A 21,035-nucleotide genomic window follows, 5' to 3' on the forward strand; every position below is an offset into this window, starting at 1 on the left:
TTCCGGACAGATTCACAGACAAAGAGAATGCTGGGGGAATTTGTTTGGATAGGCTAAAAGTTTTCTTTCTCTCTCTTTTTAAAAAAATCCTCCCTCTCAAATTTGCAGATTGTGCAGGAAAAGCAATTTTGTTGCGTCAGATCTATTATATCTTTCTGTGTTAGGTGCACACAGCTACATCAAATGGTTGAACCCACTCCAAAATCTAGTGGCTTGCAACTGGGGTCAGAGCGATAGTATGGTGGGGGAAAACTCTTGCTTGGCATGTAACTGACCCTGGGTTCGATCCCCGGCATCCCATATGGTCCTTGGAGCCCCGCAAGGAGTGATTCCTGAGAGCAGAGCCAGGAGTAAACCCTGAACACCACTGCTTGTGGCCCCAATACCCAAACAAACAAAAACAGTGACAGTCAATTGTCTACAGAACTCTCACTGTGGCAGGGCATTTCCTTTTGTTATCTCTCTCCTTTGGAGTGCTGTGGTTTGCAAAAGAGACATTGAGTGGCAATCATGTTCCGTCTATAATCTACTCTCATCACGCATCTCCCATCCTGAGAGGAACCTCCCAACACCCTTTATTTGGTGCTTTCTTCTCTATCTGAGCTGCCTTTTCCCCTAGCGTGTGCGGTAGGGTGGGATGGGTGGATGGGGGGTGGCAGGGATACTGGGATCAGTGGTGGTGGAGAATGGGCACTGGTGGAGGGATGGGTATTCGATCACTGTATAACTGAAACCCAAGCACAAAAATTTGTAAGTCTACAACTGTACCTCATGGTGTTTCACTAATAAAAATTTAAGGAAAAAAAAACCTCTCACTGGCCAGGGAGATGGCTCAGACATGCCCTTACACACAATGTATAACAATGCATGAGCATCCTTCCTCCCCAAGCCAGTGTGAAATGCAGTTCTTTTGTTTTTCTTTGGGGGCCGTACCTGGTCGAGTGGGGCCCGGGTTCGACGCCTGGCCTCCCAACATGCACAGCCCCTTCAGCACCCCTCCAGCTGTCTCCCCCACCCAGAAATGAGGTTCAAGAGTGACACCATGAAAGCTGACTTCACCTGGATCTTGTACAAACACATCTGGGCTACCAAGAAGAATTTGTTCTAGTCCCAGTGACAAACTTTCTGAATCTTTCTAAGAAGTTTCCTCTTTGGTTATTCTGAATCTTTTTAGAACAACAGAAGAGGCCTTCTGGAAAGTTTCAATCATTCTTCCCAGAGACTATTTTAACCTTAACGAACAGGGCTTTCAAGCTGGGAAGGTCTGTGAGTTCCTCCCTGGCACTTGCCTTCTCACACTCAAGCATCTGCCTAGCCAATGTCTCCTCACTGTGTTCCCGCGGGTCAGGGAAGGTGCCAATAGGCTCTCTTGTCAGGAAGCTCCTCCTCTCTTGCTCCGAGTCACCCAGTCCCAATCTTCAAATGATGTCAGTGAGGACCAATGGGTCCTCATCCAGAACCTCCTGGTCCATCTAAGGGGAGGCATTGGTGGGTGGGAACCTTCAGTCCCAGGGAGAAAGAAGAGACAGATGGACAGTTCAAGGGAAGGAGCGTCGGGGAAAAGCCAGGGAGAAGATGGAGTTCAGGCAAAACCAGTGAACAACAACAAAAAACACTGTCCAGTGCTCCCTACCCACTTTTGCTTGTATTTATATGGCCTGGCATCAGGACCCATTTTGGAGAGTAACACTTGAGAAGCACAGTCCTGACTCTGCCTCGTGATTCAGCTGCTGGAGCACTTGGCCACATACCTGGCCATGCAACATCTCCAAAGTTCACAGGATTGGCCACCCCGTGGAAACATAGAAAAATGTGATGGGATAGTTGTGTAAGACCCCACAAAGCTCAATGAGTTGAAAATAATGGCACAGGAGGCTCAACTCACAGCTCAGCAACTCCTCAGACAATAAGGAGCATAATAGCATTATCAGAAAGAAGTGATAACACGCAATAGAAAGTAAACTATTTGGTGCCTGTTAAGGGGGACAGTTTGGGGTGTGTGTGTGTGAGTAACCTGGGAAATTGGTGGAGGGAAGGTCATACTGGTGGTGGGATTGATGTTGGAATACTGAATACCTGAAATGACTGTATTATGGACAACTTGTATTACGGATTGTATTATGGCAAATGCCCTACCCGCTGTGCTATCACTCCAGCCCCAACATGTATTTCTAATAATCACTTGATATATAAAATAACACAATAAAAAGGAGTCAAACAACACCAGTTAAACACAGAGACAATCTTATATGAAGAACTGTATATTTAATACACCCATCTAGTAATAAAATTAATATGGTACTTTGCCTTGAGATGGATGAGGTTTTCTTGTAGAAGTGGGTATTAGAAATGATATGTTTTATAAGTTACTGTAATTTATATGAGCTGAAGCGATAGCACAGTGGGTAGGACATTTGCCTTGCACGCGGCCAACCTGGCTGACCCAGGTTCGATTCCTCTGCTCCTCTCGGAGAGCCCGGCAAGCTACCCATGACATGTTCGATATGCCAAACATAGTAACAAGTGTCACAATGGAGACGTTACTGGGACCGCTCAAGCAAATCGATGAACAATGGGAGGACAGTGATAGTGACTGTGACAGTGACCAACAACTTGGTAAATCATGGTGTTGAAATAAAGTCTCAAATGGAAAACACAATAACGACAACAAAACCTTGATCTTGAGTAAGAAGGAGGAAGAGCCAGGCTCCCTCACCAGGCGGTGATCTTTTCTTTTGTTTGGGGGGAGGGAGGCGAGAGTGGTTCTTACAACCACACCCGTGCTGCTCAGGGCTATTCCTGGCTCTGTGCTCGGGGGTCACCCCTGGCATTGCTCTGGGAACCAGGTGTGGTGTGGGGATTGGACTGGCCTTGAAAGGGTGCAAGGCCTTCGCACTCCATCCTGTCTCTCTGGCCTCCTGAGGCAGCTCTCGAGCAGGAGGGGGCGTGACCCCATTTTTAGGAGGGAAAAGCGTGTCCCTGTAAGAGTCAGCAGAGGGAAGCAAAAACGGAGCTTATCCCAACATGCTTAAGTGTCTCCTGCTTCCGGAAGTCCACACCCACCCCCTCTGAGTGAAGTCCCAGGGCCAGGAGCCTAACGTGGCACTCCCAGGCTCGGCTCCCACCCCCCACCCCAGGGCCACGTGCTCTGGGCCCCAGAGGCTTCTACACCAAGGCTCATGGGAAGGACGAGAAGGGAGAAGGAGAAAAAAATGCAAGACAGCAAAATAATTCCAGATAGAAAAATACGGCAGGGAGAAAAGTGTAAGGCCAGCAGGCTGGGCAGGGACAGTCAGTCTGAGCCCTGGCTGGGGACAGAGGTGGGTACTTACGCTGTCATTGCTTCCTTTGTTGTCCTCATACTTAGTCTCTATATGGATGGAGAACTTCGGCAGAAAGGAACACTGCAGGGGAGAAGGAAAGAGTGGTTAGCACGTTTATCTTCTCTCTCTCTGATATCAAAAAGGCCCTGGAGGCCCTCTGACTGGTTGGACTCGAGCAGAACATTAAGGTCCAGAGTTGGGACCCAAAGGCGGGGCAAGAGAAGCCACCTCTGGCAAGATGATGTCACCACATCCAGCAGTGGGGCAGAGGGCCAGGCCGGAGATGGTGGGAATACGCTGATACCAACTTCACCAACACCAAACACACCAACTTCAAGCAGACACCTCAACAGGGGCAGGAGATAAAGTCCTGCCAATGCTGACATTCACTCCAGATGGCACCAGGAACGGAGGCACACAGACCTGGCACTCTGGCCTGCCCAGTGGCTGAGCCAATGAGGGTCTGTGGGGATCACCTTGTCTGGCAGTAGGAGGGGGAAAGAGATGACACACTCCAAATGCACAGTGCTGGCCTCAGATGCCCCCACAAGGTGCCTCCTGACTGTCTCCTGCTCAGGACAGAGAGACCCCATAGATCACAGTCTTGGCAGACCACCCGTGAAAGCCTTAGCCTGTGTTCAGGGTTATTTAATTTTTTTTTTTTTTTTTGCTTTTTGGGTCACACCTGGTGATGCACAGGGGTTACTCCTGGCTCTGCACTCAGGGATTACTCCTGGCGGTGCTCAGGGGACCATATGGGATGCTGGGAATTGAACCTGGGTTGGCCGCATGCAAGGCAAATGCCCTACCTGCTGTGCTATCTCTCCAGCCTCTTGTTTTTTCTTTTTGGGTCACACCCGGCGATGCTCAGGGGTTACTCTTGGCTCATGCACTCAGGAATTACTCCTGGAGGTGCGGACCCTATGGGATGCTGGGAATCGAACCCAGGTCGGTCTCGTACAAGGCGAACGCCCTACCCACTGTGCTATATCACTCAAGCCCCCCGTGTTTAGGGTTGAGGGAACCTGTTTGATGGATGGTGATGGAACCGCCCTCCTGCTGGCCCTGAACTGAGTGGGCGTCGCCCTTCTCGGTCACCAGGGCTGGCATGGAGGACTAACCGACAGAACATCTCAGCAACTCCACAGGGGTCACAGATGCTGGCGGCACCACTCAGGCTAACCTTCTTCCAGTCCCGAGAGACGGGACTCTTGATGTCCCCAATACTCTGGCCTGCACGCTCGGACCTTGAGGCTCCATGTCACTGTTAAGATCCGCTAGTGTCCCTGCTGTGAGGTGACAGGCACAGAGGGGGAAAGGAAGCCGCCCAGCGTCAGTCAGGAAGCAGGAGTGTCGGAGGGCAAGTCTGGTTTTTGTTTTGCGTCCTTTGGAGGAGCCACACCTGGTGGTGCTCAGGGCTTACTCCTGGCTCTGTACCCAGGTCAGGGCTCAGGAAACCATACAGGGTGCTAGGGATCGAACCCTGGTCAGCTGCGTGCAAGGCAAGTGCCCTCCCCGTGGTCCTATTGCTCCGGCCCAGAATGGCAAGTGGCTCTCCAACATCCATATTCGTAACTGAGACCCGAAGTAGAAAGGCCAAAGGCCAATTCTTCTTCTTCTTTTTTTTTTTTTTTGCGTCAAACTGGATGATGCACAGGGGTTACTCCTGACTCTACACTCAGGAATTACTCCTGGTGGTGGTCGGGGGACCCTATGGGATGCTGGGAATCGAACCCTGGTCAGCCATGTGCAAGGCAAATGCCCTAACTGTTGTGCTATTTCTCCAGTCCCGAAAGGGCAATTCTTGGACTCTGACCTAGACTCATTGGAGCAAGAAATTCAGACTGGAAAGCAGAGATCAGCCAGGGGACACTGCAGGACACTCACGCCCCCTCCCCACCCCCACTCCTGAAGTCCCTGTTCAACCCAGCTGGGACCCCTGGGGCAGCTAACCCAGAAGGCAGGTGGGGCGCTGACCCCCCCCCCCCCCCCCCCATCTCATGCCAGCGAGCACTCGGCATTCATTGGTCTTAATCCGATTGAAAGGAGCAAACTGAACCGTGACTAAGGAAACACGGGAGCAATCAATGGTGGTAATTGCCTGGATGGAGAGAGGCCCTGCGAGGATTCATTAACACCTTCCTCACTGTCTCCTCTCCAACCTCGCACTCCTAACTGCCACCTTCACACTTAGGTCAGGGGAGTTCCAAGGAGGGGGGCAGCTGGTCGTGACTGGACACTCAGGGGTCTCCGAGCCCCATAGCAGAGGCCACGATGGCCTGACATATGGATTTGGGGACACATTTGGCCGAGAGACCCTTTATCTATCTGTTTATTTAGATTTTATTGAGTCACCATGAGATACATAGTTTCAAAGATGTTCATGACTGGGTTTCAGTCATACAATGTTCCATACCTGTTCCTCCACCAGGGTCCCCAGTTTTCCCCCTCCCACCATTCCAGCCTGCCTCCATGGCAGACACTTCTCTCTCTCACTCACTCTCTCTCTCTTGCTCCAAGAGACCCTTTAAACACTAACAAGCTCCCAGGTAAACTGATTTGTCCTTTTTTTAAGTAGTGAGGGAGTGACACCTGGCAGTGCTCAGGTATCACTCCTGGTGGGGCTCAGGGGACCTTATTGGTGCAGGGACTGAACCTGGGTCAGCTGCATCAAGGTCACTGCATCATCTTTCTACTCCTGATTTGTCCCTTTTTTTAAAACCTTCATGAGAAACTTTATTTAATTTTTGGTTTTGAGGTCACACCCGATGATGCTCAGGGGTTACTCCTGGCTCTGCACTCAGGAATCACTCCTGGTGATCACCTGGGGGACCATATGGGGTGCCGGGGATCAAAGCCGGGCCGGCTACATGTAAGGCAAGTGTCTTACCCACTGTACTTTGCTCAAGCTACAGGAAGGATTTCCCCCCGCCCCCCAAATTTCTACTTTTTTCTTCAGTAGTCTTCCTTCAGATCGCCCCAACCGTCCTTGTCCCAATCCCGCCAGAAGATTTTATCTGTTGAACCTCTAAACCCCTGAGGCTGAACACGTGCAGGTGTGGTATTTCGGTATTAAACCCAAAGACCAAATGCAAAACTCTCATGCAAATGAGCAGATGTTGTTATTTTGGAGTTACGGACTTGGGTTATTTTCATCTTGGAATGGCACCTCTGCCAGTGCTGGGACCGCACCTGGCTCTACCAGCCCTGGGGAGGGCCAGAACAGAGGCCAGTGCTCACCGCCTGCTCCTGTGGCCATGGCTGGGCCCGATCTTTCCCCCCAAGCGCTGTCAGGTGTGAACCAAGAGCCAGGAGTAAACCCTGAACACTGCTGAATGTGGCCCCCAAACAAAACCAAACAAGACCCTGTGCGTGGGCCAGGAAGAGAGAATACGAGGGGGCACCAATGCAGGCGGGCTCACTGGCCCAGAGTGAGTGGGCTTTACTGAAAAGCCAAAAGTACCCACAGCTCAGGACCTTCTGCCGCTGACATGGATAGCTGCCTCGCCACACAGGTTAGTGCTCCTAAAAACCCAGCCCACGAATCTTAGGGGGTCTTAAAAATGGCCTACTTCTCCCTGCATGTGCCCCACTGCCTCCCATTCATTCAGAAGACCTTAAGCCTGCTCTCCACTCTGTGCTTGAGTGAAGAGGGAGAGAGTATGCTAGTGCATGTGGCTGGCTTCAGAGTGAATCCCTGATATTCCATAGGGTCCCCTGAGCACTGCTAGGAGTGGTCCCTGAGCACAGAGCCAGAAATGAACCCTGAGCACCACCAGCTGTGGTCCCAAAACAAGAAAGAACGAAAACAAAAGAACAAAAGAATGAAGGAAAGGAAGAGAGAAAGAAAGAAAGAAAGAAAGAAAGAAAGAAAGAAAGAAAGGAAGGAAGGAAGGAAAAGAAAGAAAGGAAAGAAAAGAAAGAAAGAAATAAAGGAAAGAGAGAAAGAAAGAAAGAAAGAAAGGAAAGAAAGAAAGAAAGAAAGAAAGAAAGAAAGGAAAGAAAGAAAAGAGAGAAAGAAAGAAAGAAAGGAAAGAGAGAAAGAAAGAAAGAAAGGAAAGAGAGAAAGAAAGAAAGGAAAGAGAGAAAGAAAGAAAGAAAGGAAGGAAGGAAGGAAGGAAGGAAAGAAAGAAAGAAAGAAAGAAAGGAAAGAGAAGAAAGAAAGAGAAATGCAGGCAGAAAGACAGAAGGAAGGAAAGAATGAATGAAGATGGAAGGAAGATGAAGGAAGGAAGGAAGGAAGGAAGGAAGGAAGGAAGGAAGGAAGGAAGGAAGGGAAGGAAAGATAGGGGCCAGATAGTGCCGGGGTTGAGGTGACTGCCTGGCACACAGCCAACCCTAATTTGATTCCAGAACCCCTTAGGATCCTCCAAGCACTGTCAAGTGTGGTCCTGAGCACAGAGCCAGGAATAAACCCTGAACACTGCTGAGTGTGGCTATCAAACAAAAACAAGTAAGACTCTGTGCATGGGCCAGAGCGAGAGAATACAGAGGGTACCAGTCAACCTCAGTTCAACCACTGGCTCTGTATATGACCCCCTGAAGACCTCCAGCAGTGACTTCCGAGCACAGAGCCAGGAGTAACTCTTGAGCACTGCTAGATGTGGCAAACCTCTTTCCTCCTCAAAAAATATATAATAAGACCCTGCGCTTGGCCTTACTTTCTCCCTGGCAGCCGATTATTTTGAGTCACAATTTAATGAGGACACAGTCTCTGTCATAGAAACACCTACAACTTCCTTCCCATTCATTGCAAAACGTCCACTTATTTTCGAATGCTGCTTCTTTTCTGTGAATCAATCTCTATTCCAGTAGAAAATAAGATAATGAACAGGGCTGTGAGCGGAGACCTGGCCTCCTGGCCGGGACGTAGAGGCTTGGGCAGATCATTTGGCCATTTGCCCACCTAGGCCTCTTCATTTAGAGAACAGAGACAGAAATCGGAGAGCGAGCACAGCAGGGAGGGCTCTTGTTTTGCATGTGGCCAACCTGTGTTTGATCCCCATATGGGCCGCCAGACACTGCCCAGGAATGACCCCTGAGTGCAGAGTCAGAGGGTAAGCCCTGACACCACCAGATATGGCCCACACTACCTCCCACTCCCCAAACAGATTAGAGACGATTCTTCTGTACTGTTCGAATTGAGAAGATCAATGAGAACATTCACGTAAATCTCAGCCTAGTGCCCAGAGCATAGTAGGCAGCTGGTTAAAAAAAAAAAAAAAGACAAGTATTTCAGCTCTTTGAGAATTTGTCTAGCAGGTTTTTCAGATGCTACCAGAAAGCCACCCCCCATGAAATACACACACACACACACACACACACACACACACACACACACACACACACAAGCGCGTGCCTCTTTCTTTCACTGATTATTTACATCTTTCCCCTACTTCCTTCCTGCAGTCCAAATACAATGAAAAGTGTCACATTAAAAAAAAATTAACATCAATTTCCCTCGGTTGTTCCATCCTCCATCGACAATCAATATCATTTCTTTGTCTTCACAAGCAAACTCTATTAAAAGAGCAATCAATGCTGCTCATTCCACTTTCCCACCTCTCACCTCTCTTTCACCAATACAATAGGGTGCAAAGAACCAAGACGTGAACAACTGCCAATCCAGGACTGAGGGCGTCTCCTCACGCCCTGCAGAACTCTCCGTGCAGTTCCGTGTAACAGAGCAACTCCTCCTCCTGCGGTGTGGGCTCCTCCAGGCTGTGCTCCCCTCCCCACAGACTCCATCTGCACCCTCTCCCCCAGGCTGCTCTGCTCCTGCCTTTCCCAAGTCTATGTTCTTCCTGTACGGATTTCTCCCCCAACAGATGTTGCTAACTGTTCCTTTGCTTTCAGTGTGCAGTGACCCACCGGCTGGCCCCAATGAGGGGTGGGGCACACCCAACCACCAAAGTTCATGCGTGCTGAGCTCAAATGATCTCCTGCACTGTTTTTTGAGTTACACACACTTGATGGTGACCGTAAGAGAAAGGGACCCTGTCACAGTTCCCCACCAAAAATCAGGGTGTCCAATGAGACTCCCTTGTAGACAATGGAGAAGAATAATTTCAGGACTCTTCCAATGTTGGTGGCTCCTGGAGTGGCTTGGTTTGTGCCTGCAACCTTCCTGTCTCTGTCTCTGCAATACTTTTTTTTTCTCTCCATGTATCTCTGCTTCCTGTTCTTGCAAGTGACCAGTGATTGACATTTAGGTTTTTGCGAAATCGAAAGCAATCTCACCTCTGGTCCATCACTCATTAACCCAACTTAATTACACCTGCCAAGACTCTACTTCCAAATAAGGTTCCAGTGGACACGTGTATCCAAGGGGTTACTATTCTGCTCACTACCCTCATCCATTACATTTCATGAACCCCCACGATCCACTGGCTCAGCTTCCCTCCATCAGGAAAAACCCTGTGATCTTTTAGATCCATCCTTCTATTTTTGGACTCTGCTCTGCATTCCTCTAATAAATAAGTCACAAAGGACTTTCGTGCCTTCTCCTGAACACTTCCGTGGGGTCATTTTTCGTTTGTTTTTAATTTTGCTCCTGCTCTCTGAAATATTCTTCTAAGATGTCACCCAAAAGACCAATCTTAAATACAACCTCAAATGCTTCCACTGTGGGTCCGGAGAGACAGTACAACAGGTGGGATGCTTGCCTTGCATGCGTTCAACTGGAGTAAGAACCCCAGCATCCCACAGGGTCTCCTGAACACCGCTTCACCCCAGTACCACCAGAACTGATCCTTAAATTGTAGATCCAGGGGTAAGCCCAGAGCACCCCCAGGTGTGACCCCCAAACAAACAAACAAAAATACTTCCTTTGTGCAGGTACATTCTGTTCATTCACCCCCTCCCCCCTGTTTTTTTTTCTCTTTTGGTCACACCCAGCGATGGTCAGGGGTTACTCCTGGCTCTGCACTCAGGAATTACTCCTGGAGATGCTTAGGGGACTATATGGAATGCCGGGGATTGAACCCGGGTCAGCCATGTACAAGGCAAACACACCCTACCCGCTGAACTATCCCCTCCAGCCTTCATCCCCATTTTCAATGGCTGCTGTGAGTTGTCCCTGGTCTGACTCACCGTCCCCAGAGAACACTAACACTATTCCGGCAGGTGGGTCCCTCTCCTCCTGCTCCCTCCACCGAGCTTGCGTTAAGACACCGGCACCCACGTCATTCAAGTGTCTCCCTTAGTCTAAGGTTGCTCAGACCTGCTACCGTGACTCAGGGCTCTGCGCCAGCTAGGAATACTTCAATCAGCTCATCCAGGGCTGAAAGGAGCACGTTCCCTCCACTTCCAATCCTGGCCTTGCTAAAACGACGCCCTTCAAGATGCTGAACGTTTTCCTGGGGAAGCATGGGCTCCATATTGCTGCGGGAGCTTTAGGAGGTGGGAGCCCAAACCAGATGCAACACACTGCAAAAAGAGCGTGGGGGTCCACTCAAGGGGGTCCACCCTGGCTAAAAATGATGTCTGAAGAACTGATGTGACTGTTGAGTGCTTTGTGATGTAGTCATTTGGACATTCAAAACACTGAAAGCCCCATCTGGGGCCACCCTCATAGGAAGGTCAAGTTCAGACTCTCAGGGTGGGTGGATGGAATCCAAGATGGCGCCCGACCTGCCCCCCCCTGCCCCCCCTTGGGCAAACGCATCCCAATAATCCTGCTGCTCTGCATGGGCAAGGCATGCAGAGGGGAAGGCAGAGAAGCTACACTGACAGGTTGCTGGGATGGGGTCAGTTAGGCTGTCTAACATTCCTCCACAAGCAGCCCCGGCTCTCTGGCTGGCTCTGAAGAAATGAGCTGCAAGATAGTGGGAGGGTCTATTTTTTCTTTTTTTTGCTTTTTGGGTCACACCTAGTGATGCACAGGGGTCACTCCTGGCTCTGCACTCAGGAATTAGTCCTGACAGTGCTTGGGGGACCCTATGGGATGCTGGGGATTAAACCTGGGCTGGCCACATGCAAGGCAAATGACCTACCCGTTGTACTATCACTCCAGCCCTATGAGAGGGTCTTGTGGCTAGAATCGGAGGAAGGCCCAGAGAGGCTGACCCCTGAGGCTACTGGCCAACGAGAAATTCAGGCATCAGTCCTCTGGCCACAAGGAAACAAATCCTGTCAAGCACCAGTGTGAGATACAGAGCCAGGATTTGCCTAACCCAGGCTCCCAAAGAAACACTGAGAAAATAAATTTGTGCTATACTGAGTTGTTATGTTGGTGGGAAATTTGTTCCATTAATCCCTGAAAACCAATACTGTGCTCATTGAGGCTGGAGCCATGGTACAGAGGGTAAGGGGCTTGCCTTGCATGCAACCAACCTGGGTTTGATCCTTGGAACCCCAAATGGTCCTCTGAGCCCACTAGGAGCTAACAGAGTTCCTAATTGCAGAGCCAGTAGTAATTCCTGAGCACCGCTAGGTGTGGCCCCCAAACAAAACAAAATCCAAGCTCAGAGTCTGGGATGGTGGCTCTGTGGATGAAAGCACTCTTTAAAAAAAAAAAGTAGAGTGTGTAAGTCCTGCTATTTATTCAGCCACTGATTAAGCTGATTGAATTGGGCATAAACTCTACATTACTTTTTAAAATTTTTTTAATTGAATATCCATGAGCTGGGCTGGAGCGATAGCACAGCGGGTAGGGCATTCGCCTTACAAGCGGCCAACATGGCCGACCCGAGTTCGATTCCTCCGCCCCTCTCGGAGAGCCCGGCAAGCTACCGAGAGTATTCGATATGCCAGACACAGTAACAACAAAGTCTCCAATGGAGACGTTACTGGGCCCGCTCGAGCAAATCGACGATCAACGGGAGGGCCTTTTTATCCATGAGCTAGACCATTACAAAGCTGTTCATAACTGGGTTTCAGTCACACAATGATCCAGCACCTATCCCTCCACCAGTGTACATTTCCCATCATCAATGTCCCCTGTTTCCCTCCCACCATCCCTCACCCCCAGCCTCCTTCTATGGGAGGCATCTGAAAGCACTCTGGTGCAGTAAACCAAGCCCATGTATTTGAATCTAGCCCTGCTTCTAGGGATCCCCAGGGAGAAAGAACCAGGATAAAGCCTTAGCGGTTTATGATGACTTCATGTGACCCCTGAGTTGAATCCCCAGGGCCATTGAGGTGCTGGGCTACTCCTGACCACCCCAGCGAGGGGATGAAAGAGAATCCATACAACCATGACTTCCTTTGGAGTTTCCTACACTCCAACCCATTTGACTCTCGTCTGACATGAGGTTTGAACGTGTCCAGGGAAATGGAGGATGTCTATACTCTCTAATGTAGTCAGCCTCCCTGTGAGGTCAAAGGGCACTGATCATTGCCCAGGGGATACTGACAGTGATGTCGGTACCCCCCTAGACCCTCAGTGATCTCCAGATGCAGCTGCCTCTCTCCCTAGTGTCCATGGGAGGCAGCAGATAGTTGGGTAGAAAGGATTAAGGTTTCCAGCAAAAAAGGCTTTCGGTGGCCCTGAGCTGGTTTACTCACAAAGTGTGATTTTGGACCAATTTATTAATCCCTGAGAGCTTCAGTTTCTTGTCTCTAAAACGACAGCATTAAGATAGACCCTCAGGTATACAGACAGTTAATCTTCAAGAAAGGGGCAAAAAAGCACAAAGAACTAGGAGAGACTCTTTAGCAAGTGGTGCTGGGAAAACTGGATGGCCACAGGCAAATATATATATATATACACACACACCACACACACACACACACACACCTCAAATATATATACACACACACACACACACATATATATATATATATATATATATATATATATATATATACCTCTTTCTCATGCCATACACCAAAGTAAAATCAAAATAGATTAAAGACTTCACTATCAGGTCTGAATCCATAAGTTACACTGAGGAAAATGTAGACAAAACTCTCCATGACCTTGAAGTTTGCAGCATATCATTAAGGCTTGCACTGCCACTGGCCAAGCAAACAGAAAAAAAGATAAACAAATGGGATGACATTCAATTAAGAAGCTTCTGCACCTGAAAGGAAGCAATGACGAAAGTAAAAAGATATCCCATAGACTGGGAGAAAATATTTGCCCACCACCCATCTGATAAAGGGCTAATATCCATGTATATAGAGACTAGTAGAAATTTACAAGAAAAAAGCATCCAACCTCATCCAAAAATGGCCAAAGGGCATATGAAACAATGTTCTGTTATCACCAATCATTAGGGAAATGAAAATCCAAACGACAATGACATATCACTTTACACCAGAGACTAAACCTCATCAAAAGAACAAAAACAACCAGTGCTGGCATGGATGTGGGAGATGGGTAGGACCTTCATTCACTGCTGGTGGGAATGTCCCCTGGTCCAACTCTTTTAGAAAACAAAAAGGATACTCCTCAAAAAACTAGGAATTGAGCTCCCATTCCACTTCTTGGAATATATCTTAAGAATGCCCCCCTCCAAAACCCCTGCCACCAAAAATGTAGAAAAGCAATCCGTACTCCTATGTTCAGGGCAGCACTATTGACAATAGCTATGGTACATCTCCATGATGGAACACTGCTAGGCTGTAACAAAAGATATAACCAAGTAATTTGCTGCTTTGTGGATGGATCTAGAGAGTCTCATGCCGAGTGACAGACACAGAATAATCTCACTCTTAGGCAGGATAGAAAGAAACATTGGAGGGGAATAACAAACCTCCAAAGTCAATAGAAATGAAGAACAGGAGAACCGGTCTTCAGTAAGAAGCTTGCCACTTTGGGGCATGGGTGGGGTCAGGACAGGGAAGAGGACACGATAGTGATGGTGGGAAGTGGTCACTATGGGGGGGGGGGCGGGGGTCAAGTGCTAAGCATGAAACCCTCTCAGTAACTACTGTGAACCACAGCACCAACACTTACCATTCAAGTGGCTGTCATAGGGGCAGACTGGGGGGCAGGTGGAGAATTGGGGACATTGGTGGGGGGCAGTGGGCACTGGTGAAGGGATGGGTGCTGGAACATTGAATGTGTGAAACCCAAACATGAATAACTTTGTCATTCGTGGTGACTAAATTAAAAAAATAAAATGACAGCATCATTGTCATAGGGGGCTTAGCTGACAACATGGGTGCCCAGGGCCAGGCAGTGTCTGGGACGAGACTAATGGGAAACATCGCGCCTGGCTGCTAGCTGAGCAGAAAAACAACTGGGGTGGGGTGGGTGGGGGGTTCCCCATGGCATATGGTGAGCCAGGGGAGTCTTGGGCTTGGCTGGAAGGGGTCACAATAGGAGACACAGGATTTGTCCTTCCCGTGCTGGGGGAGGACACGGTGTGTCCTCCAGGCTGCCACCCTGCCCTCCTTTGCCCTGAGGCCTGGCAGCTGCCACTTCTGTGCCAGGTGACGTTCCCCGTCACCTCCTGCCAAGTTTGTGCAGGAGAAGAATGCTTTCAGATCTCAGAAACTTTCTCTCTCTCTCTCTCTTCTTTTGGGTCACACCTGGCGATGCACAGGGGTTACTCCTGGCTTTTGCACTCAATAATTACCCCTGGTGGTACTCAGGGGACCATATAGGATGCTGGGAATTGAACCCGGGTCGGCCGCATGCAAGGCAAATGCCCTACTCGTTGTGCTCTCTCTCTAGCCCTGGAAACTTTTCTCTTTCCTACACCTAGAGGTTTTATTTCTGCTGGTTGGCTGGCCTCATTAGCCAAAGCGAAGCTCCGCCGCGTGAGGGACCCAACAATGTTTAGGGGGAGCATCAAGGGCTGAGCACATGCCTTGCAGGTCTGACGCCCTGGGTTCGATCCCCAGCACTGCCAGAAGGAAACAGCACCCCAAAGCAGGATTTGGGCTGCCATTTGGGGGTCCCTGGGGTAACAAGAGATGACCCTGTTTGTAGACAGAGGATTGGAGATGTCACTCAGAGCAGAGTGAGGAAGCGGTCAGCAGGGGAAGCAATAAAGGGGTCCTCATCCTGGGAAGGGGGGTGCAGTGCTGCGAGAGTCATTTCAGCCCTTCCTCATCCCCACCTCCTCCCCAGGGCCCACTCCAGATCTGTAATCTTCTAGTTCATTATGAAAATAAAATATTCTGTCTCTGTCTCTTTCTCTCTCTCTCTCCTTGCCTCTCTGTATCTCTCTCTCCCCCTTGACTAGAAGTGCTGAGACTATCCTAATAAAATTCCCTTTGTTGATCCTGAGTTTGTTTCGCCCATAGCTCTGTAAAATCCGAGTACCATGGAGAAATACAAGGCAAAAGAGCTCCTGTATCCCCCCTGGGATGCTCCTGGATGAGATTTCTCCCTGGGCCAGACAAATCCAAGTCTAGCTGGTGCTGCTGTCTGCATGGACAGCTGCCTCTGTGTGCAGTCTCTGAGCGTCTTAAATTTGCCTTCCAAAGCCTCCGGAATCCACCGACAGGACTCTGACAAGACCCTGATCCTGATCCCAGGGAGGGCCTTTCTACCTGCAGCTGAAGGGCAGCAAAGCCAGGTACATTGTGGAGCATGCGTGCACATGCGCGCGCGCGCGCGCGCGCGCACACACACACACACACACACACACACACACACTTGGCTCTGGTGGGAAGGAGGATGCCGGGAAAGCGGGGTGGACGACCTGGGCTCCTGCAAGCCTCATTTCCAGATACAAGAACATCCCGGCTCAGGGTCGGGAAATGAAGCAGCTGATGCAAAATGCACGGCAGAACCGAATTTTCAATTCACTACAGACACGCTGTGGAAAAATGAAAGAGCTATTTTTAGACAAGTGATTGATTAAGGGTTGCTATGGCAATAAGGAACACTTCCCAGAAACAAAAAGAAAAAGGAAGAAAGAACGAAATGTGAGTGAGTCTTAAGGATGAAGGGGGCAAATACGGGGTGAAGAGGGGTGGGGGGATTTCAGAGTCAGTTTTGGGGGGTGCAGTGGGAAGGGGCAGGGGAGAAGCAGCTCTTTGGGGGCTGCACATCAGACAGTGGAAAGCTTCTACAAGAACAGGGCCCAGGGAGGTGATTAAAGGCGCCCTAGGACCCTGAGTCCCAGGCCCTTGGAGAATCTCTAAGCCTCGGGCATCATTCCTGGCCTCTGGAGCGTTGGGAAGCCATCCTGGTGTTTCTGGAAGCAGGCGGTCTTCTCCTGAGCGGGGCTGGTGGTGCCTGAGGCACAAACTTGGCTTCTGAGTCTGTCCTCTGGCCCCAAGAGCAGAAAGGACGGGAGCCTCTACCAAGGGCTCCCAGCAAGACCAAAGCAGGAGAAAGCGGGGCTCTGGGCCCCAGAGAGAAATTGGGATGGAGATAGGTGTCATGCACAGGGTCAGGCATGGGGTCAGCACCACCAGGAATGATTCCTTACACAGACACAGGTGACCATCACCTTAACGTCACCTGGCTCTCTTTCCCATAGGGGTTACACGCAGAGCTCAGTGCATGCATGCATAGCTACAAGGGGCCTGTGGTCAGCGTCGCTCCACATCCCAGCCAAGACAAGGAACGGAGAACAGACACACACTCTGACATGCAAGTGCAGGAACCGGCTGGCCCTGTGGGGTTGTGAGGTGGGAGACCTGAGCTGCGCCTCTGGAGGGTTGGGGGGCTCCCTGTCTCCCTGACCACCAGCACCAGCCCACACCATAGGTGACAGTGGACTTGACTTGACAGTGGACTTGACTTGAAGGTACTCATGGAACTTCCCTGAAGACATCGATTCTCTGGTACTATAAACAATATTATTATATGAACCCTCTGTGATGATCCACTATCTCATCCTAGTCACTCCCAGGTTACCTGGGGAATTTCACTCGAGATCATGGGACAGTGAGTAAGACTGGTTTTGCAAATGTTCCTACCTTTTGGGGCTGGAGCAATGGCACAGTAGGTAGGGCATTTGCCTTGCACACAGCCGACCTGGGTTTGATTCCCAGCATCCCACATGGTCCCCTGAGCACTGCCAGGAGTAATTCCTGAGTTCCTGAGTGCATGAGCCAGGAGTAATCCCTGAGCGCATTCCCAAGTGTGACCCAAAAAGCAAAAAAAAAAAAAAAAGAGGAAAAAAAATGTTTCTACCTTTCACAAAGAGAAGACTTAGCAACTTAGCTCCAGAACATTCCACATTCCACAAGTGAGACCAGGCCTAGCACTTAGGATTTACTTAAAGCCACCGGGAGCGGGGCCCGTGCTCTTTCTACACAGTGGGTTTCTGTGGACAGGAAGTTCAGGATTCCCAGCACCTTCAAATACCTTTCAATTTTCTTCATCTTTTTTTTTTTTTTTTGCTTTTTGGGTGTCACACCCAGCAATGCACAGGGGTTACTCCTGGTTCATGCACTCAGGAATTACTCCTGGCGGTGCTCAGGGGACCATATGAGATGCTGGGAATCGAACCTGGGTTGGCCACCTGCAAGGCAAATGCCCTACCCACTGTGCTATCACTCCAGTCCCTCTTTGTCAGTTTTTAAAGGCTTAAAAGGGTTCTTGTTTGTTTTGGGGCCACACCTTGTGGAGTTCAGGGATTACTCCTGGCTCTGTGCTCAGGGATCACTCCTGATGGGGCGTGGGGGCCTTATGAAAGTACGGGATTGATTCTGGGTTGATGTGTACAAGGCAAATGCCCTACTAACCTACACTATCTCTCTGGTTCTAAAGTTTTTTTTTTTTTAAAATTGTTTTTGAGGGGGAACTCTGGTGATACTCAGGGTCTACTCCTGTCTCAGTGCTCAGGAGTACCTCTTGGCAGTGCTCAGGGGACTACCTGGAACCAGAGACTAAATCCAGGGATTCAACAGGCAAAGCCCATGTTCTAGCCCTTTGAGATATCTCTCCAGCACCTGGATTTTACCATGCGGCTAAGTACTTTAAGCTACAGCAACATCTTCTGTGGCCCTACTTGCCAGGGATCACAGACAGCTGGACTGTCCACCAGTGTCCCCCAGCACATGTGGTGACACAAGGGTTTGTACTCAAGACCTTGTGCTTTCCAGAAAGTGACTGAATACCCTTTTTGTTCCAAGCCCCTCATGAGGCAAATTTTTACCCTTCCACTGCAACAGAAGCATTTTTTTGAATGAAGGTTTTATATAGACTCACTTCTCTTCTGTACATGTAAGTGCATTAGCCACCACGCCGGGCGAAATGCAAAGGAAACAAGAGGAACCCTTTGGGTTTCTTTGACTGTCTTAGGTTCCAAGGACCACCTATGAGTTTCAAGATTAGGATGCAGGCAGTAACAGTGACAGGGTAATTGGGAAAAGTAAAAAGAAAAAGGCAAAGAAGATAGTTCTAGAAAAGTGAGAAGAGAAACCCAAATGGAGAGGAGGGGGGAGAAGGAAAAATTTTGAAGAAAGAAGATGAAAAGGAACTGGATGTAATGAGTGAAAGAAGGATGAATCATTTGGGAGTGACTTCCCAAATACAAGCTGCAAAGGAAGAAGTGTGTGGCCAGAAGAATGTGGCATCTGACAAACGAGGGGGTGCAGAAGAGGTAGGGGGTGAGCGGCAGGCAGAGCACGGGACCCAGCAGGATGCAGCTGGAGCTTTCGCACCCAGGAGGGAAAGCATCTAAAAGGCAGCCTTTTCCCCCCCGCTTCCCATTCACGGTACCCTTCATTCATTTGCTCGTTCATTCACTGAGGGAGCGTCTTCCTGTCCGCATCGCAAGTCCTCTGACATGCTGAGTAACAGCCCCGCGCGCGGCAGAAGCCAGGCTGGGAGGGAGGAGTGTGAACGCATGAATGAAAGTTGGTTTTCTCAATGGCACAGGCTTTGCCACTCACGCTTCGGGGCAATCTGTGCAGGGGAATGGAATTCAGGCGCATCCCGTCGCGGGCTGGACCTGTCAAGGCAGAAACGAGCCAAGGTTGCTCGTGAATACTGATGACAGCCTGCGAGAAAGGCAAGATGAGGATGGAGAGAGACCGGCAGAACATGTCGAGAGAAAGCGCGCTGCACGGAAATAACAGAGGACGATAAACGCGGCCAGTTTCCCAAATGGAGGCTGGCACAGGGCCATGGAGGGCACGTGTAGAATCCAAGCCTTCTCCGCGTTCGAGGGTACTGCCACCCTCTTGCCCAAAGGGCACATCTCTCACTTAACACTTTAGTGATCTGCAAGATCAAGAGGACTTGGGCGTGATTTCGCATTCATTTGACTGAATTGCTGAAATGTCTCTTTTTGCGTGCCCCTAACTATATACGCATCCTATCAACTTTAAACAGAAGGAAATCTGAGCTCCCCTAACACTTCCACTTATATTACCGTGATCTTACTGACCTGAATGAACACAAGTCCACAGGTGTTAATATGAAGTTGTAGAAAAGAATCTAATCTTTTCAGAACCACATGGGGAAAACAGAAAACAAAGGGAGAAATTTCCTAATAAAATCTTTTCTTTTGGGGTGATGGTGGTAGATTTACACCCAGAGATGCTCAGGGGTTACTCCTGACACTGCACTCAGGTACTACTCCTGGCAGTGCATGGAGGACTCTACAGGATGACAGGGATCAAACCTGGGTTAGTCATGTGCAAGGCAAGCGCTCTACCCACTGTACTATCTCTCTGGTCCCCTCGTAAAATCTTATATAGAAAGCGTCTTTAAACTAATGTTGGGTTTTTTGTTTGTGTTTCTTCTTAATGTCTTTAAACCAACCATTGGGTTTATTTGTTTGTGTTTCTTTTTTTGGGGGGGGTCACACCCAGCGATGCACAGGGATTACTCCTGGCTTTGCACTCCACTCAGGAATTACTCCTGGCAGTGCTCATGGGACCATATGGTGTGCTAGGAATCAAACCCAGGTCGGCCGCATACAAGGCAAACGCCCTACCCACTGTACAGGCTCCAACCCCGTGTGTGTTTCTTTTTCTTTCTCTTTCTCTTCTTCTTCTTCTTCTTCTTTTTTTTTTTTTGATGAAAAAAAATAGTGGGTAGGATAAGTGCTGAGTGGGGTTTTATCATTCTTTTTTTCCCCTTTTTGGGTCACACCCATCAATGCACAGGAGTTACTCCTGGCTCTGCACTCAGAAATTACTCCTACTCCTGGCGGTGCTCAGGGGATCGTATGTGATTCTGGGACTCAAACCCGAGTTGGCTAAGTGCAAGGCAAATGCCCTACCCACTGTGCTATCGCTCCAGTCCCGCCCGAGGGGGGTTTAAATAGGTCCAGCTAAGGCACAGGCTTCACCCAGCACAGTTAGAACCCTGACACCATCTGTGATTCCCCCAACCATGACCAGGGGTTACTCCTGAGCACAGAGCCAGGAATAGCCCCGAGCACTGCTGGGTGTGTCCCCCTCACCCCAAACAAAACTAGAAGGACAAAAGTATTGAGATGGAAAACCCCAACAGAGTAGCAGCCCAGCCCCTCCCCTTCCAGAATGACCTTATTCATCTCCTCTTACCAGGCACCCAATCGGCTGCTGGGAAGTGAGGACCACCGAACAGGGCCAGTTGTGTGGAGATGTAGCCTCTGGTTCTCACAACCAACCAGTTGTTTTCTAACCAGAAATCCCTGCCAATGTACAAGATTCCTGCCACCCCCATGCCCCAGTGTACGCTTCCACAGCTATGCAAACTAAAGGAACTTACGATCTGTGTCCTGACTCTGAACAGCATTTTTTTGTGTATTGTGTTTTGTTTTGTTTTGGGGCCACACGGGCAGTGCTCTGGGCTTACTCCTGACTCTGTTCAGGGATCACTCCTGGTATGCTTGCCAGGGATCATATGGAATGCCGGGG

At 49.5% G+C, this 21,035-nt stretch overlaps 1 protein-coding gene and 1 non-coding gene across 2 annotated transcripts in view; one reads left to right on the plus strand and one right to left on the minus strand.

The window, feature by feature from the left end:
* The window catches only part of PITPNC1 (phosphatidylinositol transfer protein cytoplasmic 1), a 248,340-nt gene that overhangs the window by 80,635 nt on the left and 146,670 nt on the right, over nt 1-21,035 (minus strand). Inside the window, exon 5 of the mRNA XM_056126860.1 lies at nt 3,333-3,404. Coding sequence (XP_055982835.1) covers nt 3,333-3,404 — 72 coding nt within the window. The remainder of the gene's footprint in view (nt 1-3,332; nt 3,405-21,035) is intronic.
* Nucleotides 8,552-8,613, plus strand: LOC130036299 (U7 small nuclear RNA). Its single transcript, XR_008794344.1, has one exon. It is a non-coding gene; the product is annotated as a U7 small nuclear RNA (small nuclear RNA).

The sequence above is a fragment of the Sorex fumeus genome, unplaced genomic scaffold (genome assembly GCF_029834395.1).
Source record: "Sorex fumeus unplaced genomic scaffold, SorFum_2.1 ptg000063l, whole genome shotgun sequence".
Classification (NCBI taxonomy): domain Eukaryota; kingdom Metazoa; phylum Chordata; class Mammalia; order Eulipotyphla; family Soricidae; genus Sorex; species Sorex fumeus.